Here is a 24122-nt window from a genome sequence, read left to right as displayed (position 1 = left end):
GCTTTCAGTGTATTCCAGACATTGCAGTTGAAGTCGTCATAACCAGCTAGGAGGAGACATAGCTGTCCCAGATTATAAGCTTGCCATCCTGGGAGGCACTGACTAGAAGCCTGGAATCAGTCCCCCAGTGCATTGCGTAAATTTTAGCCAAGTGTCCCCAGAGCGTTCTTCTAGTACGCATTTGAATTCTCCCCACGGGGTCAATGTTGGTCCTATTCCATTATTCCTAGCTGGAGTATTCCGGCGGCCAGCCTGCTTTGAACACTCTAATTTTTTCAAAGTAAACGCTTCCGGAGCTGTGATCTGAGTCAAGGTGGCGTTAGCACATGCTTTCCTAGCATCCCTGATTTGGTTTTTCAGTTGCTCGGCCTCCTGGCGTAACTGGTCAAGCTCACTCATTTTCCCGTGCTAAAGTTGCACTTCACTGCCACCTCTGAGAGGACCACAAATCTGCCCTTCCGCCCGCTGCTCATTATCCTGCCCGGTTCGTCCGCCCGCCCCGGCCTGCTCCCGGCGACACTGCAGCTTGCGGGGCGGGAGAAGGAGAAGAGGGTGGCGGGTGGGGGGGGGGGGGGGCATCGCTGGTTCTCAGCTCCTCCCCAGGGGACCAGTGCACATCAATTCTAATATGTGCACATCAGTCTCTAATCACTGTGGATTTTGCCACAGAGAGGTTGACTCCTGTGCTTCCGCGGGTTGCGGCGGAGAGTTCGTGGAGGCAGCCATTGTCTGGGGATACTTGTTTGCCGCATCCCTCACAACGCGGCGGCTCCCATTTCCCTGTATTGGCGTGCTGTTCTTGCGGAACCGTGATCGGCACTCCGCTGCCTTATGCCCGAACCTCTGGCATCTGGCACAGGTCCCATTGAATCCTCTCGGGCCCATATCCTCCATCCTGAATCTGTTAGGACACTTCCTCCTCATGTGTCCTAATTGACCACATAGGAAACATGTCCCATGAAATCTCTTGTCTCCCTTTCTAGACATTCTTTCTCCTTTAATTGCTGCGGCCAAAGCCGCACTATGTATTCTTGCCTTCTGTTCTTCCTCCATCAATGGCGCTCGGGCACAGGTCTCTATCATTTGGACAATTGAAGCTCCTGGTGGCAAAGTAGCTAACAGTTGCTTGCAAGTTTGGTTCGCGTTTTGAACTGCTAGATCCTTTGCCAATATTGCTTTCATTTCCAGAGGCACATTAGGTGCCATATCCAAGGCTTCCTTCAGTCGATCAACAAAGTTGAAAAAAGACTCATTCGGCTTTTGTATTATTTTGGTGTATGGCAACTGTGGCGTTCCTATTTGTGGTAGTGCAAGAAAAGTGGCTAGCGCTGCATTTTTTGATTGCTGTAGTATCCTGGGGTGGAGCGCTGCCTGGGCCTCGGTTGCCCGGTAATGCCATTGCCCATCAGTTGATCAAGGGTGGCAACCCTTAATGGATCGTCATACTGCGATTTAGATTCTCCAATTGTTTTTCCTCTAATCTTTCCTGCCATTTTGCTAACCAAAGCATGTAAGCGGTAGAGGAAAAGCAGGAGCTCCATTATCGCTCTGCTATCCGCAGGTACCATATGGGAATATTTAAACAGGGCGGAGACCTGATTTCTCACCAACTTATTGTCGTGCCCATACTGCATTACTGTTTTTTGTATGCCTTGAACAAATTTCCAATCGAGAGGTTCCCACCTGGGGCCCTGGGCTCCCATTACTACAGGAGCTGCTAGTGGTGTTAATACAAATTCTCCTTGTAACTGAGCATTCTCTATGAGCCCTTTATACCGTGCTCCCGCATTAAATGTTGGATTAACAGGTGGCATTCCTCATCATTACTTCCACCTGCAGTGGAAGTGGCTGGGAGCTCCGGCAACAATCCTTCTTCAGCTGGGTCACTTCCTCCAGCTGCTTTCCTTTGAATCTTAGGAGCATCTTTCATGCCTCCCACTGCTCTAATTGTTTGTCTACATTTTCCAACCCTTCGACTATAGCCCTATGGGCAGCCTTATATGCTGCCTTCACATCTCTGGCCTTGGACCCACCGTCTAATCGCCGCATTTGTTCTAATAATTCTGTCATTCTCTCTGCCTGTCCCCGAAGTTCTTGTCGCATTTTTTGAACCACGGCATTATCATCGTCCGATCCATCTGGGATCGGCACTTTAACTGGGTCCACTTCCATTTCGGGCGCTGTGGGGGGTGGTCGCTTTTCCCCCTCCCATTCGGGCGCTGTGGGGGGTGGTCGCTCCTCCCCCTCCCATTCGGGCGCTGTGGGGGGTGGTCGCTCCTCCCCCTCCCATTCGGGCGCTGTGGGGGGTGGTCGCTCCTCCCCCTCCCACGGGGGGAGATACTCATCCACTCCCCCCCATACTTCTTGTTCGGCCAAAGTTACCGGACATGCCTGTTTAGGTGAGGTTACCTTTCTCTTATTATCTATTTTCTTACACTGAATTGGCTCAGTATTGTTGGTACATTCAGAACTTTCAGACCCGTTTTCCTTTTCTTCTCCATGGAGCGCTTCCCAAAACGCAATAGCAACTAACCGCTCAAACATAGGCCATATTAGACGAAATGTCTTTGTGAGGCGCCACGCTTCCTCCGAGCCTAATTGTACACCGTCCCATAGTTCTCTTCCTACTCGCTCCCATGATTCAAATTTATATGCTTGGGAAGCTTCTTCTATGATTTTTCTCTTCTTACAAAATAGTAATAAATCAGTTAACTCGGTTTTCGAGACCTCAATCTTAGTTTTTTGAGCAAGCCTTACGAAGCGTTCAACAGTATCATGTTCCATTGCTGTTGCAGCAACTTTCACTCTAGATGCGCCAATTCCCATTCTGACTCACCAGGTCGTGGTCACAATCCGCTTTTCTCCAGTAAGATCCCTCGCGTTCTCACACGATCACGTCGGGGTCACCAGATGTCGAGGGTCACTCTCACACCAAGTGCCAGGGCCCTCCCCCACAAGCCAGAGCAAACAACACCTCCACACAAAGTGAGGTCAACTCCACCCTACTGTTGTCTGTAGCAGGGCTTTATACCGGTGCAGGTGGGCATGCGCTGAGGAGCAGCACTCATTGGCTACAGGCTCCCAGCTGATTGGTTCTCCTCCAGGTGTTCGGTTGCTAGGCATCGGTCCAGTTCTCCACAAACTCCACTTTCTTATATATTCTTACTAAGGCCCCAACAGTAGTGCTTACCACTTTGCCTTTATATATTTTTCTCTCATTTAATATAATGGATATTAAAGGAAGTTGATGGTAGGTAGCGTAGGACTCAGAGTTAGGAGTTTCTTCTCCCCCTGCTCTCTCCTCACTGTCCACTTTTATGCCCAGTGCATCCTGGCATGTAGGGTCAGTACGACCCAGGAGGCAGGCCGAGGGGGGTGGACAAACTCCACCTCCAGTTGCGCAACTCTGCCCCCTGGGTGCGCAGGCGTGCATACCAGTCGGGGGTCCCAGGCCTCAATTCGAGGGTCCTGCCTTCCTCCTCTTCTTCCTCATTTCCGGGTCTTTGGCCTCCAAAGCTAGTTTGGAGGACGTCTGCGGTTAAGTTGGCTACAAGCCCGGTCGAGCAGCCGCCTTCAGCTGGGTTTTCGGAGGGGCCTGGCTGTGAACCTGGCTGAGCTGCTGCCTCTGTGCTCCTTATCACTCAGCCCAGGCAGGCAAACATCTTTCTCAAGGTCTGGCCCCTGCTTCCCCCAGGAGATTTTTATGACTCTACAGATCATAGAAATTTCCATCTCCAATATACGGCCCCAGACTGACCCCAGGCTGACCTCAACATTTGGAGGTTTAGGAATAGAGGGACTGCTCAGTCAGATTCTTCACAATTTCATGTTTAAATCTAAACTCTGCTCAAACATCTGACCAGTGATTGGGAGGAGAGTTTACTCATTGGGACAATATACCTTATCTCCAATTTAATGCTGAGAAAATTTGTGTTCCAGGTGTCCTATCTTCGAGACAGTCCTCCAGCAGAAATGGAAGAAGAAACTCAAGGCATAGAATGTCCCTGACTCTTGTCTTGTAAAAAAAAATAATAATTATATATAAATGTAAGAAAATCACTGGTGGGAAAAATATTGCCACCTTGAAACATTCAGCAAGAAATAATAAAGAATAGAGGTAAAAAGAAAAAAAAGTATCTGTGGCAGTTAACTTGTAAGATGCCTGTGATTGGGACAAATTGAACTCTTCTGGATTCCTCACGTGGAGTTGTATTTCTACTCTTACTGGGGATCCTGATCAGGGTTGACTTTACAGCCTAAGCAGCAGAGAATTGAGGGGTCAGTATTTCTGGTCATTTTGTCCCCCTTGATCATGAGTACTGGTGAAGCTCTGTGCCTTAAGGACCCATCTGTCCTGACAGTGATACATGCGGAGCAAAAGCCCTTCTCTTTGAGTATCTGACGTTGACTTACTGTTTACTTTTGCTTGCATCCATGGCAATGGTCATATCCAGTTTTGTTTAATCAGCAGTTGCATGTGGCAGGAGAAATCTGCATTAACATACATGTATATGTATTCGAAACTTTGTGACAGAAATAAATAAATGGAACTAAGTGAGAGATCACACAGCTTTTGTCACTAAACTATGCTGTTTGGAGTACTATTTTTTATGCTTTTTTGTGTGTATATGTGCTGGCAAGGGAGTCCTGTGCTGAGAGTTCAAGTGCAAGATACAGTTGCGCTTTGAGACATTGCAGACTTTGTTGCTCAGGATAGGGGTATGAATTTACCCTCAAGAAAGAGGTAAAATAGGGATTTCATATTCATTCTGCCCCTTATGGGCATTGCTGACTCTGCTGAGGTGGCCAGGGCTCATAAAACAGGAACAGACAAAACGCTTTGATATTTTCGTCCCTTTGGGCATGATGCAATTGTTGCAAAATTAGAGGTTTTGTAGTGAGCGTGAAAGAATTTCATTAGCTGATCCTAAAAGGCTCCACCTTTGCTTCATCCTCCGTAATAGAAAAATTGTGCATCTTCGTGGAAGCTGATCTCGTTTTGGTGTATGTAGACAAAACATTGTCTTATAAATATGGAGCAATCACACTGTGATAGGAAATGAAGGCCAGAGCTGTACAACAACTGCATGGGGCACTTCATATGCATATCATAAATCCACATGGTCCACATTGCTGCCATGTGATGGATCAGGTCCTTCCATTTAGTGTTTATTTCTCCCAAAGGAGAGAGAGAATTGCTGCTTGCATGATGGCGGATGGTGCCAGTTTTGTACTGCACAGTTAGAGGACAATCCTGCCCAGACTGCTGGTTCTGAAGAGTTTTAATCTAAGAAACAGTGGTGACATTTCCCAGAAGAGATGAGCTTTATCAGGGAGACACAACAAGAAAAAACAAAGGGGGGACCTAAGGCAGCATGACATGCCAGAAGCAATGGGCTGCACTGCACAGGTGTTGGGTGAGCTGTTCATCATGACTAGTTCATGTGTGATGGTAGGTTTCTGTGCTCTTTTGTCTCAGCCAAAGTTTAAGCAGGCTGTTTTCACACATTTTCACTGACAACTTTGTCCTGCTCACATGCATGACTAATGCAGGAAATTTGAAGATATTTGAAAGAAAAGTGGATTAAATGAGTAAGCAAAGATAATATATAGGGTACAAAGCACAGGAGAGTATTGAAATGACACTTAAAATTATAGAGGGGAAACGCAGACTTATAAACTGACTGCTTGCTTAAGAAAAAGCGGAATAAGTTTTTGGGTATGCTAGGATTGCTCTAGAGTGATAGTTTTCCAGATTAATTTTTATATGTTTTTCGGTCCATCATGCAGTAGCGGATCCTAGTGCAGAGGATGTGATATGCTAGAGGAAGCATGTGGTGTGATGGATATTACACCTGAGAGCGCTCTCAATTGGGGAGGGAGACTTTTCAGTACTCAAGCAGTTATGATCTACAGACCAGCTCTATATTATTTACCAGGGCTTTGGGGAGGATATGTTGAACCACTGGGCCTTTAGGCTAATCCTTTTATCTCAAAATATTTATGCTGCAGTAAGGAGAGCAGAATGTGGTCCAATAGCTGAACTGAGCAATACATTCAAGTATATGTTGGAAGGGGAATTTGGCATTGACTGAACAAGGAGAGGAGGAAAAGAAGTTATACTCTGGATTACTTTTCATTGTGTTTATCTAACTCATAGTTCAAAATTATTCCATATTTTTATTAAATCTTTGCAAGTTCTCTTGTGCTGTAAACTACAGAAAATGAAGAATGGGAGAAAGAGGTGGGAGAAGAGAGCCAATTGTTTGCCTACTTGTACTGAATACAGTTAGATGCCAAAAATGAATGAAGTAACATGATCTATGTTACTGTCTCAGCCTAACAGTGCTTTAATAGATTTTAATAGATTAATCTGCCAAATCCCATTGCTATTAGCGTATGTCTTTTAAATTAATATCAGTTTTTGGCTTGCTAATGAGCTATTAACAAGGTGCCTCATTAATACTTCCAAGGTAGTGTAAAGCGAAAAGAGAGAATTGGAGGAGTAAGTTGCACTTGGGGAACTAAACCTTTTCAGATTTACATTTTTTTGTTTTCATTCTTCTTTCATAACAGAACGTTTCCTAAAAAATCATTGGGGACAGCTAGACATCTGTTTATACAATCCCAATCTGTCTTTTTGCAGAGAAGATTACCATGAAGATGGGTTCTGTCAGCCTTACCGGGGAATTGCATGTGCCCGACTCATTGGAAACAGAACTATTTATGTGGACTCCCTCCAGATGCAAGGGGAAATTGAAAACCGAATTACTGGTAAGATTATGTACCTTCGTAGTAGGACAATAAGCATTTGTGAAAATATCTAATGCAAGTGCAAACATGTTATCATCCTTTTCAACTTTATCAGTTAATGACTGAGATATATAAGGGTTTAGAGTCGGTGATCCAGTTTTTTTCTTCCAGTTAGAAAACTTTGGAACAAAGAAGATAAAAGTTGCTATCATATAAAAGAATTTTCCACCTTAAGTGAAGTGTCAGAGTCTTGACTTTTTAACAGCTTGTGATTTGCATTGGCACTTTTTGCATGATTGATTCAAATAGAAGATTTTTTTAAAAAATTAAGTGCGTTCGGATGTAATGAAAATGATTGTGTTTTGGTTCTCTTGAAATAAATATGATGGATGTTCCCTTGGGTTTCCCTCCCCTACTGCATAAGTCCCAGCAGAGTTTGGATTTCACATTGTTTTATATAAAACAAGAGCTGACCTTCCTGTGCTCTGCCCCTGCTGATTCTTTCTCTGATCATCATTTCTTGCAAATACGTGTCCAAAGCCTTAATGACTTTTAATGGGTTGTACATCAACCTAGATTTTCTTCACTGGACCTCATCAGAGTGATCACTGACATTAGCAGCTGTGATTTGAATGCACACAACTAGAGCAAGTGAATGAATCTGTGGAATAGTGCAAACTGTTTATAGTAATGTATGGCAAATTAACTCAGTCCAGGAGGGGCTTATTCACATCTAGTCAAATATGGCTAGCTAATTGAATCTGTTATGTAAACACAATCAGTTGCCAAAAAAGCTTGACTTTGCTCCTCAACTCTATTCCTGTAAAGACTTTACTTAAGAGAGTACATGTCAAGCCAGAAATTCATTTTTTTCCTGCTCCTGATATGGGGATATGGTGATCAGATACTGGGTTTGTCAAAGATTTTCCCGTACTGTTAAGACTCATTCCCCTCTCTCATATCTCCTGTACTCTATTATAATTCTCACCTCTTAATTCATACTTTTAAAGGATTTGACATCGTTCCCTATGACATCATCTCTGTTCTGTTTAGATGTTTTTTCAACAATGACTAAATCTGTAATCCTGTGAATTAGGTTCATAATGCCCTTTTCAAAAAGCAATTAAACAGCAATGTCTTCCAAAAATATTTACTGATCAAGTTATATTTATTCCTGGAAGATATAGTATGGACACTCACGATCAGACTACATGTTCCCTACTTCCACTGGTTATTGGTTAGATTATGGGCTGGTATTGTGAAGAATTTATGATTGAACCATTCTTTATTGGGAAAACTCACCACACAGAGTACTGTAGTTCCTATTGAAGCAGTAACGATAATAGTATTATATAGCATTTCTAAGGTATATTCATCTAAAGGAAGCCATGTACAAAGTAATCACTGTTGATTTTATGGCATACTTGCTTCTTGCAAATCTTAAATGCAAAGCTTAAGTATTGCAATGTTCTCTGAATTAATGCCAGGATACTTCTGAGACCAAAGTGTTTTGTGAGATGGAAAAAACAACTATGTAAATTTTGCTTATATTCTGCTTATATTTGCTTTATGCTTTTTAAGTATAGTTTTTGGTGGGATCTCTTTGTATTCAAAGGCACACAATATTTTAAGTGGAGGCTGCGAATGGATAATAGTGACATCTACTGTCCAACACCAAAAATCTATTTAAAAAGGACACAGACAAAATCGGTGGGGAATTTTCATTCTGTTTTTCCATGTCCTTGCTGTGCCAATGTGTGATATACGTTCCCTTCATCTCTACTGTCTGTGATTTTGACATTATAACGAGCAAAGTTCAAGCAAAGTTCATCCAAAAGGAGTGATTTGCCACCTTTGCTGGCTCAACACCAGACATATTATCGTATATCTCCCATTGGACAGCTACTGTGCGGCTTATCAGCAGCCCAGCACAGGCAGTGCAACAGAGTTTGGCTGCGGTGTCTTCACTCCGATCCATCCTCCGTTACTCCCCTTTGCAGCTACGAGGAGGGCAGATTGTGTTGCCTAGGGAACCGTGGAGGAGCAGAGTCCGTGCGTACCAACCATCCTGGAAGTGGCAACTGTGTATCACCCCAAAAAAGGTTTTGTAATGCCAAAACTTTGGTTAGGCCCTAGTTTTCCTCTCAGTTCCTGCTTTCAAACAATTCTTCCACATGTGGTTTGGTGAGAATCTCAGCCTTCTACTACAGAAGGGCATTTCTGGAGTAAAACTTGAAACATGACTTACGAGACAGAAAAAACAGCAATAAAGAGTAAAATAACCCCCTATAGACTCTTCTTGAAAGAGCCGTTTCCCACATATTTCATTCAGATGCTCTACTGAAATTATGCCAGTGTTCAAGACTCTTAAATGCCATTTGTCTGCATATTTGTGCTTGTATATTCACTTTCTCACTTGGATAAAATTATCTAAGATAGAAGAAATAATTAAAAAATTCAGCTTTCCCCCCCTCTTTGAACATTTTCATCAGCTTTATGCTTTTGCATTGATCCCTGGCTCGTGGCCCTTATAACTAAGTGAACCTGGAAAGAGGCTTGGGAATAGAGTAAATCCTAGATTTAACATAACTTTATAGAAGTAGACAAGCTTTGAGAAAGGATCTTAGAAAACATGAGTGGTTAATTGACTTTCTGGGCCATTTTTGGCATTCTTTGGAGACCAAAGATCTTAGCAAGAATGCGCAGGGCTTGAGTGGTAAAGAAGACCTTTGTATTTCTGCACCCAGATGTTTAGACTTTGGTGACTGCCTCACCTTCACAAGGTATCACTGCTGATTAGAGGCTCCTCCAGAGGCCAAGGCTGCTGATATTTTGCTCTCAGCGTTGCTGCCTGCCCTCTGGTACCCTGGTAATCACCAGCTCCCCATGTTTCTGCCCCTCTGCACATCTTATTTGAGTGCTACACTGTCACCACCCATCCCTGCTTGCTTTTGTTGCTCACATCAAAATAAAGACATGCTGATCCAAATTCTGCAAGACCTTCACAAAAATTATTTTTTTTTCTGGATAACCAACAGTTACTAGTTGGCTCCTTCAGGTTTATTTTTCTCTGTTAGTCCTAGGGACAAGCGCACCTCACAGCTGTCATTCAAGGCCTGATATCATGAGTACTGAATGACTTAAACTGCTCATTTCCTTCCTTCTTACAGCATGCGTTGGTGGGATGTGCAGTCCAGCAACCTTCACTCACAATTAATGCTTTATAAAATGTGGGAATGTTCCTACATTCAAAGCTTGATTCACCCCCTGATAGATGATGCACGTGCACGTTTGTGTCTTCTTTCAAATGTGCAAGAAAACTCCCAGATAAATGCAAGCGTGTCAGCACTAAGAGCTTAAGGGGAGGATTGAGTGCTTAATTAATTATGACATTCATCTTAATGTGATCAGTATGCTGAGATTAATGACATTCATTTTTCCCCAAACCGCTGCCTATTATGTTTCTCTTATCTATTAATAGCAATATCTCCCCAAATATCAAGAGCACATTTCCCTTTGCCTTTCAAGGACTGGAAAACACATATCTTGTTTACTGATCAAAACATCTATAGCAGGAAGAAGCTAAGTGATCCTTATTTTACCTACTTAGAAACTTTGGAAGCCCAGGTTAACATCCTGGCAGGTGCGTCGACTCAGATCATAATTCTTTCAAGTCGAAATTAGTTCAACACTACACAACTTGCTCAGTCCCAATCACCTGGGTGACTTCCGAAGAAATGAGGTCCTGCAAACTATGTGCAGACATCAGAGAGACAGTAGAGTGGTGGGCTTGCTTTCTGCATTTGCTGTCTGTCCTTTGCAGAAAAATGACCTTATTTCCCCACTACTCAGTAGACTTTCAGAAAGGACAGAACTGTAAAAGGTAAACACTATAAAAATAATGCATTGCTTGTACATACTATGAATTGGTACATAGCCATGATTTTTTTTTCTTTCCAGCTGCATTTACCATGATTGGCAGTTCCACGCATTTGTCCGACCAGTGCTCACAGTTTGCCATACCATCTTTCTGCCACTTTGTGTTTCCCCTGTGTGATGAGCACTCACGGACTCCGAAGCCGCGAGAGCTGTGCAGGGATGAATGCGAAGTCCTAGAGAACGATCTCTGCCGGCAAGAGTATAACATCGCCAGGTCAAATCCCCTCATTTTGATGCAGCTGCAGTTGCCGAAGTGTGAGGATCTCCCACAACCTAACACAATGGAGGCTGCCAATTGCATAAGGATTGGGATCCCTGTGGAGAGACTCAACCGATGTAAGTCTTGATGCTTCATCATGGGGAGAAAGTGAAGTCTGGGCCTTCAGCACTGGTTGAGACTGAGAGACAATATATGATGAGAGATTCTTTTTGCATAGAAAATACGGCCATATTGGACATTATTAACAGCATAAAAAGTAATACTGATTTAGTTTTGTGTTGTTGCAAGGTTAGGGTGGTGAGGAAGCTAAAAAAATGTTGTTTAGCACTGAAAAGAATTATATCGATGACCTTAGATAATAAAATTATGTGTTCACACACCAATTTTGGCACAGATTTGCTAGAGGCAATAGTGCATTGCAGGCTTCCCTACCCACACACCTTTCCCCAAACTCTGGCTTGAGGTCCTTGACCAGTAAGAGATGATTCATTTACCCATCTTCTTTAGTCTTTATCTTTCTGCATGAGTCACCCCACGCAACTATGTGTGAGTACCGATTAAGTGTCAGTAAACCTTAAATAAACTGCAGAAACTTCACTGAGAATGGTTAGTAAGTAATTACACATTTTAGGATATTTGATGCTCATTCTTTCTATATAGAAATCCATAATAACATTCATCCTGTAAATCAAGCTTTGAGTGTACTTGACCTTTTGACACAGAGAATGGATGAAAACATTCATCTTGTTTCTGTGGGTTTATATTTGCACCCAGCATGAGAAAGGTTGTCAGTTGTTAGCGCCAACACTTTCTCTGCCTGTTTCCCAGGAATTGATCACCACCACCATACCTGGCTCCATGGGAAAGCTGCATGATTAAAAAGATGTTTAAAACTCAAAATGTGTTCAGCTTATTCTGAATATCTGTTTTCTGAACCCCCCATTAGGAGCAGGGGTCATGGAAAACTGCCTGTATGCCAGTGGGACATAGGTGCATTGGAGCTGAAAATAACTGAATTAGTGCATTAGAGCTCAGAAATAACTGAGAAAGTGATGACAGAGCCAGATCAGCCAGGGAAGAGGTAGCAACCCAAAGGAATAAGAATAAAAACAACCAATCTGAAATCTGGCAGATTTGAAAGCATGATTGTCTTTGGTGCTTATAGTCAGCTGTTGCTCCCTCTAGTGGAACAGCTCCAGTTGAGTATCCTTGATTTTTTTAGGAAATGGAAAGCTGTTTTGCGAGTGTTGGATTCCTGAGGGCTGGGGAAGGGGACTCAGGAAAGTGGAGAGTGTAATGTTGCAAATGTGTGGGGAAATGCACAGTTCAGTTCAGGTGCTGCATGTTGCAGACAAGCATGCAAAAGGATGTGAAGAGAGGAAAGAACCAGAGTTCACCAGATACGAGAGAGTGGTGCATATAAAGAAAAGAAAAGCCTGTTTTGTTTTTTGTTGTTGTTGTTGCTGTTCTAGAAGAGAAATGAAGGGAAAATCAGCAAGAGGCATTAAAAACCTCAATGCTAATTTCTCTAGGAAGGGAACATCTCTAATTTAGTCAACCTCACATCTCTAATTTAGTCAAACTTATCTTGTCCTGTGTCTAGAGGGCCAATCTGCATGCTACTTGGTACCCACTTGCATTCAGAGATACCAAATGATTTTATGTGTAGTTGTAGGATGGAGACATTTAAGGGCAGAATTCAAAAACATCCATGAGGAGAGGTATCCACAGAGCTGAAATTTCAAAAAGTACAACTGCTATTGAAATGCCTACATTTAAGTACTTAAATCTTAATGTGCTTCATTTTATGCATGTGATGTATGCACTACAGCTGTTTTGGTTTTCCTACCTCCTGATTATTTTGTGGTTTGTAACGTTTTGTCAAATCCTGTGTTACAGATCACCAGTGCTACAACGGCTCTGGAGCGGATTACAGAGGGATGGTCAGCATCACCAAATCTGGCCACACTTGTCAACTCTGGGACTCACAGAATCCCCACACCCACAATCTAACCAGCGCACAGTTTCCAGAACTGGGCGGTGGGCATGCATATTGCCGAAATCCTGGCAGTCAGATGGACGGGCCCTGGTGTTTTACAAAGAATAAAAACGTACGCATGGAACTGTGTGACATACCTTCTTGTAGTATGTATTCTCTTTCCTTTTCCCCCTCTACAACTGGCCTAAATCCTTTGTGATTTTTAAATGTTCCGTGTTGTTACAAGTGTGCTTCACTTAGCAAGTTGTGCTTTCAAATATTTCACTTGCTGTCATGCGGCATCCTTGTTTTGCGTTGCACACATGCAACATTGGCTTTAGAGCAGAGCTTGTAACTATGAAATATTGTGCTACTTTTTATTATGTATTAAAGGCTGAAGCAGAGATGATAATTCACGATACTGTTGTGGTTTGGTTTCAAACTTGTTAAATTTCATACCTTAGTGTACTTATTGCTTTTACTCTGTACAGTATCTTGCAGGCAGGAAAGATATTCAGATCCCGTAGAGGGAGATATAGCACTTTGCTTGGTAACCCAAAGCACAGAAACAGAGATGTCATGAAAGATTTTTTTTATCAGAAATGCCTTATGCTATCTGCTTCTGGATCAGTACTGCACTACTGTTAGCAAAAATAAGCAACAGCCTCTCACAGCATGTTGATGCAGTACTGTTTACTTCCCGTACTGGTGCAGACTTCATTCTAGAGCTGTTAGACTCCTAACAGTCTTTAGAGACCACAAAGCAACTTAATACTGTGCTTATTAAGAAGAAAAGCATGTTTCTTGCAGCAACAAATGTACTGTGGAAGCCATACAAGTAGTTTCAGTACAGATTTCCTGGATATCTAAGAGCACCCAGAATTGATATGAAATTTCTGATTTACTTGACTTTTTTTTTACAGCAATAGCATTTGACATATACAATAAATTTCTACATTGCATGCAACATGGTGTAAAGATTACACTGGGATGTGGTTATGGTGAAAACAGCAGTCACAAATAGCACAACCACGGATTGCAGAAGACAACCAATAAACCTTTGGACATCATTGTGCTGTCCTGTAGTCTCTAAACGCTAAGGAAAAAAAAAATTTCCAAAGGTTCCCAAATAGTCCTATTAAATGTAATGATGGCCTTTTTATCTCTGTTGTATTGTAACTTGTGTTAACAAGAGGACTTTAATTCTATTAAGTACACAATGTCCCTGCCAGTGAGAAGTGAGATATCTTTTATTCTGCACAAAGGTAGTATCCATGGAGGTAAATTACAGGGCAAAGTGCTGATGAAATAGTTGAAGATGAGTGAGAAGGCCAGACTGCCAAGTTGTGCTGCAGTTTATGACATTGAGACTTCATATGCTATAAGGAAGAGTATTCAATTACTTTATATCCAATCAACAAGTTAATGCAATGATTCTACAATCTGTATTTTGCACTTGCTACAGCAGGAAACCTCAAAAATAATGTAAGATAAACCATGTACTAGTACAGTCAAAACAGACTGTATTAAATTTGGGAGTCCTACATTATCTTCATACTGCTTGCTGTTGTGTTCATTCAGATGTCTCTGCAACATTCAAAGGAAAATTACTGTGTGGGGAAAAAAGCATGACTTCTGTTTTCAGGTTGTAGAGGGTTACTTTTTGTTTAAAAACATGTTGTCAGACACCAGACTCTAGTGCTTTTTGTTTTTCTTTATTGTCTAATGCATTACAAATGCTGATTGTAACCAATGAATCTTTCTGTGCCCTACAGGCCCACATGACAACAGCAAAATGGGAATCCTCTACATCCTGGTTCCCAGCATAGCTATCCCTTTGGTTATCACCTGCCTTTTCTTCTTGGTCTGTATGTGCAGGAACAAGCAAAAGGCATCTGCTGCGACACCTCAGCGTCACCAACTAATGGCATCTGCTAGTCAGGACATGGAAATGCCACTCATCAATCAGCACAAACAGGTATTTCTTGCAGAATGTGCTTAGGCCTCAGTTTTTCAGTGTCATGACTTTCAGCGTTCACATTTTTGGTGTTGAAAGTGAGTAATGTTGTCGGGGCCCTACTTTTCATCTCGTGCTAGCCACTACTTGAGCAGAAACACTAGTGCCTAGAAATCGTGGCCTCCAGCTCCCTTGCCTGTGGAGCAAAAACGGGCAAAGCCGCGAAGCGAGAGGCAGCCCCAGCCCCACCAAGCGGGTAGCGCTGAGCCCCTCACCAGAGGTGGCTCTGAGACAGTGTAGGTGGGGCCAGGAGGGAAGGTGGCCCAAGCCCCTGGAGTACAAGAGCAGCCCCCAGGGAGCGTTAGTGACTAGTCAGGGCGTGGCGTGGCAGTTGGCACAGGCAGATCTGCTCCCGGCTCAGCAGGAGAGCTCTCCCCACTATCACCTCAGTGAGGAATCAGCCAAAGCCATGGTGTCTACTTGGCAGAAAGGCAGCACCAGGAAGACTGTGGGGACACAGACTAAGATGCTACATGTATATGCAGCAGTCCAGGTCTCTGGATGCAGGGAGTGCCTCAGCCTCTCAGTGTTACTGGGGGGTAGCAGAGACAACATCTGCATTAGGTGTGAACAGGTAGATGAACTGCTTAGCCTGGTGGCATCACTGAAGGAGGAGGTAGAAAGGTTAAAGATCATCAGGGAGTGTGAGAAACAGATAGACTGGTGGAGTCACACCCTCCAGTCATCTCAAGAAGTGCACCGGGGGAACACTCCTAAAACATCTGAGGAACCCCTACCCTCTTGCTGTAGGGCAGAGGGGCGGAATTAAGGAATGAGGAGGAATGGAAACTGCTAAAAGTGGCAGGAGAATTTCCTACCAGCCTGCCTCGCCTCCCCAGGTGTCCATACACATTAGGTATGAGGCCCTGGAACTCGAGGGATAGCCAAATGCGGGCACAGACCAAGGTCCATCTGGGCAGTTGTCTAGGGTGAGGTAGTCAAGCCCATGCCTTCAGATTGCCTCCACTAAAAAGAAAAGAAGGATAACTGTTATGGGCAACTCCCTTCTGAAGGGAACAGAGGGCCTGATTTGCCAACCAGACCCTTCCCACAGGGAGGTCTGTTGTCTCCCTGGAGCCCAGGTAAGGGACATCACAAAAAGGCTCCCAGGTCTTGTGCAGCCCTCTGACTACTACCCACTATTGCCATTCCAGGTTGATGGCGATTAAGTTGCCAAGAGAAGCCCGAAGTCCACCAAAAGGGACTTCAGGACATTGGGGAGATCAGTTGAGGGAGGGGGAGTGCAGGTGGTGTTCTCCTCTGTCCCCTCAGTGTCAGGGAAGGACACCGAGAGGAACGGGCAAAGCCACCTGCTCAACACATGGCTAAGAGGCTGGTGTCATTGGTCGAATTTTGGTTTTTTTTGACCATAGGGCAGTCTATATAGCACTGGGCCTCCTGGTGACAGACAGGGTTCACCTGTCTTTCAGGGGGAAAAGCATCCTTGCCCAGGAGTTGGTGGGGCTCAGTGAGGGGTCTTTAAACTAGGAATGAAGGCAGAGGGGGATAAAACTGGGATCACTAGGGATGAGTCTAGGGGCAGCATGCCAGGGTTGAGGGAGAGCTCAGTAGCCCAGCTGAAGTGCATCTATGCCAATGCACGCAGCATGGGCAACAAACAGGAGGATCTAGAAACCACCACGCATCAGGAAAACTATGACATTGTCGCCATCACTGAAACGTGGTGGGACCACTGTCATGACTGGAGTGCTGCAATGGATGGCTACAGGCTCTTCAGAAGGGACAGACAAGGAAGGAAAGGAGGTGGCGTAACAATGTATGTTAGGGAGGGCTTTGATTGCATGGAACTCCAAGTGGGCGATGGAAAAGTTGAGTGCTTATGGGTCAGGATCAGGGGAAAGCCAACGAGGCTGATATCCTGGTGGGAGTCTGGTATAGGCCACCCAACCAGGATGAAGAGACAGATGAGGCATTCTACAAGTAGCTGGCAGAAGTCTCACTATCAGCAGCCTTTGTTCTCGTGGGAGACTTCAACCTACCAAATGTTTGTAGGAAATACAATAAGGCAGAGAGGAAAGAGTCTAGGAGGTTCATGGAGTGCATGCAAGAAAACTGCCTGTCATAGCTGGTAAGTGAGGCTACCAGGGGAGGTGCCCAGCTGGACCTGCTCTTTTCCAACAGAGAAGGACTGGTGGGAGATGTGATGGTCACTGGCCGTCTTGGACATAGTGACCACGAAATGATAGAGTTTTCAATTCTCGGTTGTGAAATGTTGCAGTTTGAAAGCCGTAGAGGCAGTGGTGGTGGGGGGGGAAGGAGATATCAAATCGGTATCGGATTCAAAAACAGTCTGTGGACCGTAGGTCCAATCGCCTTCCTAGGAGCGAATTGAGTTCCCAAATAGTGGGATCAACTATAAGCTCGACTCTGGCAGTATCAGATTCACGAATAGTCTGTCAACTGTAGGTCCGATCGCCTCCCCCCCAACAAGTAGTCGAGTTCACAAACAGCATGATTTATTCAAATGCAACATGTACAAAGCAGGTTTCAGATGTCAGTACAGGAAATTCTCTCCCACAGCGTGGGGTTTTTAGCTAGCTCTGATGTACAAATGTGCAATCATCACTAACCCCAGAAGATGGGAGAGGGCTCTCGATCTCGAGTCTCCTCAGGCGGCGTTCCAGTCCGAGGGGAGGAAACGGGGGGATCAGCTTGTCAACTAACCCAAGAGTTACGATGGATGCTTCCCTCCTCACTCCTCAGTCTCCTCAGACAGTGTCCCGACCTGAGGGGAGGGAAGGGGGCTCAGCATGTCGACTGACCCAGGAGTTATGATGGTTTCTTCCCCCGTCCTTTTCATCCTTAGTTCACCTTTTATACTTTTCTTTATATTCAGGTGGAGCTTGAGTGACTAGAGTCATACTTAAAATTATTATTGATTGGGGAAAAAGTTTCTCGCTTTCATTTAAAGGTACAATCAATCGAAAATCTAGAGCGCATGCTCAGTGAGGAGTGGTCGTACCTCGGAGGCTGGTAACTTTTGGGATGGAGGTGTGGTTTTGACATTATAATGAGCAAAGTTCAAGCAAAGTTCATCCGAAAGGAGTGATTTGCCACCTTTGCTAGCTCAGCACCGGACATGTTATCATATATCTCCTATTAGACAGCTACTATGCGGCTTCTCAGCAGCCCAGCACAGGGAGTGCAACAGAGTTTGACTGCGGTGTCTTCACCCCGCTCCATCCTCCATTGCTCCCCATTGCAGCTGCAAGGAGGGCAGATTGTGTTGCCTGGGGAACCATGGAGGAGCTGAATCCGTGTGTACCAACCATCCTGGAAGTGGCAACTGCGTATCACCCCAAGCAAGCTTCCGTAATGCCAAAACTTCGGTTAGGCCCTAGTTTTCCTCTCAGTTCCTGCTTTCAAACAATTCTTCCACATCGGTGAAGTCAGGAGGAGTGTCAGCAAAACAGCTACTTTGGACTTCCAGAGAGCAGACTTTGGACTGTTTAGGACATTGGTTGGGAGAGTCACTTGGGAGACAGTCCTGGAGAGCAAAGGGGTGCAGGAAGGCTGGACTTGGCCCCCAGAGCTGGAAGACACCTAGAGAGTGCAGAATAAATCCCCCATAATTCATGAGGAAACAGTCAGTGACCTGCTACTCCACTTGGACACCCACAAGTCTATGGGACCAGGTGGGATCCACCTGCAGGTTCTGAGGGAGCTGGTGGAAGTGCTGGCCAAGCCGCTCTCCATCATCTATCACTGGTCCTGGTCAACAGGGGAGGTCCCAGACAACTGGAGACTGGCCAATGTGACGCCCATCTACAAGAAGGGTCAGATGGAGGATCTGGGGAACTATAGGCCTGTCCACCTGCCCTTGGTATTGGGGAAAGTCATGGAGCAGGTCATCTTGAGGGTGATCACACAGCATGTGTGCGACAACCAGGGGATCAGGCCCAGCCAACATGGGTTCATGAAAGGCAGGTCCTGCCTCACCGACCTGAGCTCCTTCTATGACCAGGTGACCCGCCTAGTGGATGAGGGAAAGACGTGGTGTGCTTAGACTTCAGAAAGGCCTTTGGCCCAGTCTCCCACTGCCTTCTCCTGGAGAAGCTGGCAACTCATGGCTTAGACAGGTGTACTCTTCGCTGGGTGAAGAACTGGCTGGATGGCTGGGCCCAGAGAGGGGTGGTGAATGGAGTTAAATCCAGCTGGCAACCGATCACGAGCAGTGTTCCCCAGGGGTCAGTGTTGGGGCCGGTCCTCTTTAATATCTTCATTGATGATCTGGATGAGGGGCTTGAGTGCACCCTCAGCAAATTTGCAGAGGACACCAAGCTGGGAGGAAGGGAAGATCTGCTGGAGGGTAGGAAGGCTCTGCAGAGGGATCTGGACAGGCTGGATCAATGGGCTGAGACCAACTGTATGAAGTTCAACAAGGCCAAGTGCTGGGTCCTGCACTTTGGTCACAACAACCCCAAGCAGCACTACAGGCTTGGGGCAGAGTGGCTGGAGAGCTGCGCGGCAGGAAAGGATCTGGGGGTGCTGGTCGACAGCCGGTTGAACATGAGGCAGCAGCGTGCCCCATTGGCCAAGAAGGCCAATGGCCTCCTGGCTTGTATCAGGAACAGTGTAGCCAGCAGGACCAGGGAAGTGATCATCCCCCTGTACTTCGCCCTGGTGAGGCTGCACCTTGAATACTGTGTTCAGTTTTGGGCCCCTCACTGCAAGAAAGACATGGAGCTGCTGGAGCATGTGCAAAGAAGGGCAATGAAGCTGGTGAAGAGGCTGGAGCACAGACCTTATGAGGAGCGGCTGAGGGTGCTGGGGTTATTTAATCTGGAGAAGAGGAGGCTCGGGGGAGACCTTATCACTCTCTACAACTACCTGAAAGGAGGCTCTAGTGAAGCAGGGGTCGATCTCCTCTGCAAAATAGCTTCCCAAAATAGGACAAGAGGAAATGACCTCAAGTTGCGCCAGGGGAGGTTCAGGTTAGACATTAGGAAGAATTTCTACATGGAAAGAGTAGTCAAGCATTGGAACAGGCTGCCCAGGGTAGTGGTGGGGTTGCCTTCCCTGGCAGCGCTCAAGAAACATGTAGATGAGGCACTTAGGGACATGGCTTAGCAGGCGTGGTGTTGTGGGGCTTACGGTTGGACTCGATCTCAAAGGTCTTTTCCAGCCATAATGGTTCTATGATTCTATGAATAGATTTCAGTACAAAATATTTTATGGCATCTGCCAGTTCCCATTTTGCCTCTTGTTTTGGTGACAAGAAATGTTATTTCTGATCTAGTCTTCAGTTAGCAGCTCATTTTCGTTCCTGGAAATCCTGCTGATGGTTTATTTCAAGCAGAAAGCTTGATCGGTTTCTTTTCTAATCTGTCTGCTTAGTCTTCTGGTTATCTGAGCCACCACCAAGACAGGAATTGAGTCGAAGTGCAACATATTTCTGAGTATATGTAACTCAAAGGACAGTGAAACAAACATGGCTTTGAACTTCTGTCCATACTGTGAGCTCCTCAAAATACTTTTCTGGGCTAAATAAATGATCTCCTTATTAAGATTCTGTTTGGATCCTGGGTCTGCGCCTATGGCTTTTCTGATGACTATCGAATGGGCAGTGCATCTCTGGACAGACCTGGAGGGCAAAGGCAGTTGCCACTAATAGGTGTTATTTGCCAGATTTGCTCTGGATTAATTAGTCTTTTAGCTTGCAGGGCATATGGTAGCTGCTTTGTAAAAATAATTATACTCATCCTCTTGCAGCATAATTCAGTTTACATGTCTGATAATGGAGTAACTTGCTCCAAGGTTAACTGTTATTCAATGTGCTGTTGTGAGTATACAAAAAGCTGGACTCAATTTATTTTGACTCAATTTATCTTCCTTTCAGCATCTATCTACTGGAAGCTTTTCTTTAGTAGATGATTGCATTGCTTAGAAAACACTTTTTTTTTTTTTTTTTACCTTTTTTATTATTTATTTCATTTCAGGCTAAACTTAAAGAAATCAATCTGTCTACAGTGCGGTTTATGGAGGAACTAGGAGAAGAGAGGTTTGGCAAAGTTTACAAGGGGCATCTTTTTGGTTTGGCACCAGGCGAACAGACACAGTCTGTTGCTATCAAGACACTTAAAGACAAAGCAGAACTAGCTCTTTGTGAAGAATTCAAACATGAGGCAATTATGAGATCACGATTACAGCACCCAAACATTGTTTGTTTGCTGGGAATAGTGACAAAGGAACAACCCATTAGCATGATTTTTAGCTATTGCTCCCACGGTGACCTCCATGAGTTCTTGCTTATGCGATCTCCCCATTCAGATGTCAGCAGCACAGATGATGACAAGACAGTCAAATCCACTCTGGAACCAGTAGATTTCTTCCACATTGTGACTCAGATAGCTGCAGGAATGGAATACCTTTCAAGCCACCATGTTGTCCACAAAGACTTAGCCACTAGAAATATATTGGTGTTTGATAAACTTAATGTGAAAATATCTGATTTAGGCCTTTTCAGGGAAGTTTACGCTGCTGATTACTATAAACTGATGGGAAATTCCCTTCTTCCGATTCGATGGATGTCCCCTGAGGCTATTATGTATGGCAAGTTTTCTGTTGATTCGGATATCTGGTCTTATGGAGTTATGTTATGGGAAGTTTTCAGCTATGGCCTACAACCTTACTGTGGTTATTCTAACCAGGATGTCATTGAGATGATCAGGAATCAACAGGTTTTGCCATGTCCTGATGAATGTCCCACGTTGATATACACTTTGATGTTGGAGTGTTGGAATGAATTTCCCAATAGAAGACCAAGATTTAAAGATATATACAACAGACTAAGAACATGGGGAAGCCTTTCTAATTACAACAGCTCAGCACAAACCTCTGGGGCGAGCAACACCACACAGACAAGTTCTCTCAGCACGAGCCCTGTTAGTAATGTCAGCAATGCTAGGTACATTGGACCAAAGCAGAAAACTCAAGCTTTCCCTCAATCGCAGTTCATACAAATGAAGGGGCAGATGAGGTCAATGGTCCCACCTCCTCAGCTCTATATTCCAGTCAATGGTTATCAGCCAATGCCCGCCTATGGTGCTTACTTGCCAAATTTTTACCCTGTCCAGATTCCAATGCAAATGGCTCCTCAGCAGATGCCACCCCAAATCATTCCGAAACCAAGCTCCCACCACAGCGGGAGTGGATCCACCAGTACTGGCTACGTAACGACGGCACCCTCCAACACCTCGGTGGCCAACATCTCAATGGCCAACAGGGCAGCTCTGCTCTCAGAGGGCATGGACAACATGCACAATGGGATGGAAGATATTGCCCAGAATCCTGTCCAGGAGGAAGAGGAAGGTTCAGTGCCAGAAACGGAATTACTGGGCGATAATGACACACTTCAGATAGATGAAGCAAAAATTCAATCAGAAGCCTAAAGGAATTTGGTCTTTTTACTAAGAATTTCACATCACTTCAGTGCATGGAAACTGTAAATCCTTAGACTTAAGATCAGTGATTTTGATCTGAATAAATGAAACAAACCCCAAAACCCTACACCTATATAAAGTTTAGCAATAATGATGTACCGGGTTTATTGACCGTTGTCACCATCAGATTTTGCAAATATGATAGTATGGAATTGCTGGATTTTGTCTTTTTTTTTTTTTTTTTTTTTGCTGTCCTACAGTTCTGGAGGGGAAGCTGCTTTTCAATAATGTACTGATGTACTGTTGCTGTGCAACACATTGCAGAGTAACATTGCACATCATGTATATCATGATATGTGAGTGTAATGTTAATGAATTATGCTTAAACTAATAACATGAGAAGGAATCAAACTACAGTTACAGAATTGCTGTGAGCATAAAGAAGTGCCCTGGATGTGACGGAGGGGCTTAGTATATAGTGTTTATCTCTTTGATATAATAGATATGAGATTGTGTTTTTTGCTTTCTGAGACTGAAAAAAATAGCAAGTTGAGAATACTGACCCATGTTTGTATTACAATAGCGAGAAAAGTAGGGAAACTGAACATCAGAATTGCTGTGCTAATTCAGACCATGGGTCTAACCCAGTAGCCTGTCTCCAAAGGAAGCTGATAGTGGCTGCTTAGGGAAGAGTACAAAGATAGGGCAAACATACAGTGATATTTCCCCCGAGGATTTTCCTAGCCTCCAGTGATTTGCGGTTTAGGGATTTCCCAAGCCAGAGATGGAATCTTTAATAACCTTTGATATAATTTGCTTCCATGAATCTACCCAAATGATTTTGAACTCACATAAATTTAGAGCATTCACATAAGATGGGAGAGGATGTCTTTCTTTCATCATTCCCAATGAATGACTGTGACAGAACCTTCCAAATGAACATTGCCAACTGTGTTTGTGAATGAAAGTACTCCTTCTCTGCTGCATATTCTTTTAGCAGCAAGCAGCCTTAATACACTGTTAACCAAAAGAAGGGATATGGTAGGTGTGCATTAACTTAATCCAACTTTAACTGCATGTTGTTTGTCAAGTATAGAAAAGGGCTCCAGATACTTATTCCTCTATTGTAAAAGTTTTGGTTTTGTGCGGGGTTATAAACTCACTTGATTTACTGCAATTAGTGCTGGACTGCATGTGAAGCCATGCTTGCTTCCTGCCTCTTTAGTGAAAAAGGATCTTTGAATTTTAGAAAACCAAAATAAGCAATATTGTACAGAATGCTGGTTTTGTGTTTCTCTGCAAGATGAATCATGTACAGAACTTTAAATGTAATTTATGTTTTATTACATTTTATATACTTTTTCATTTAAATGCTTGGATTTTTGAACAAATGACTTTATAATTTAGCCATTTACGATATTCACATGTGGTGAAATTTGATTGTATGGCTGGTTCATTTTGTAAAACATGGAGACAGGTCCATACATTTCATGACTCTTGCTGTAATACAAACAATACACACTCTCATTGTAGCATTGTTGAAGCCAATACACTATAGCTATAAGTTGTAAGTCCAACATATGGAGTATTCAATAAAGTGATGCAAGTATGATTAATTGTGTTACCTTTATAGTTGCTACGGCTGTTGTTGTTATAGTATTTTGTGGAAGAAGAAATGGCCTCCGTTCCTTATGGTTGCAGGTTTCATACTGAAACCTCAACTTTATTTTTTATTGCATTTGGATTCACTTAGAAGTCATGCATCATTATGACCTACAGCCTGTTTCGAAGTCATGGCAGCATTACTTGCTT

General features: G+C 44.0%; 1 protein-coding gene and 2 pseudogenes across 1 annotated transcript in view; 2 read left to right on the top strand and 1 right to left on the bottom strand.

Moving 5' to 3' along the window:
• The window catches only part of LOC104566265 (tyrosine-protein kinase transmembrane receptor ROR2-like), a 56732-nt gene extending 34195 nt beyond the window's left edge, over positions 1-22537 (top strand). The window contains exons 4-8 of the mRNA XM_088538255.1: positions 6647-6774; positions 10714-11028; positions 12812-13057; positions 14666-14868; positions 20868-22537. Of these exons, the coding sequence (XP_088394381.1) occupies positions 6647-6774; positions 10714-11028; positions 12812-13057; positions 14666-14868; positions 20868-22319 (2344 nt within the window). The 3' untranslated portion in view covers positions 22320-22537. The remainder of the gene's footprint in view (positions 1-6646; positions 6775-10713; positions 11029-12811; positions 13058-14665; positions 14869-20867) is intronic.
• LOC148590969 (uncharacterized) lies at positions 15317-16759 on the top strand (annotated as a pseudogene).
• Positions 18727-20643, bottom strand: LOC148590968 (uncharacterized; annotated as a pseudogene).
• Positions 22538-24122: the final 1585 nt, after the last annotated feature.

The sequence above is a fragment of the Tinamus guttatus genome, unplaced genomic scaffold, assembly GCF_059628265.1.
Source record: "Tinamus guttatus ecotype Peru unplaced genomic scaffold, ASM5962826v1 Tinamus_guttatus_pri_ptg000949l, whole genome shotgun sequence".
Lineage (NCBI taxonomy): Eukaryota > Metazoa > Chordata > Aves > Tinamiformes > Tinamidae > Tinamus > Tinamus guttatus.
This window is presented reverse-complemented; position numbering and strand designations above follow the sequence as displayed.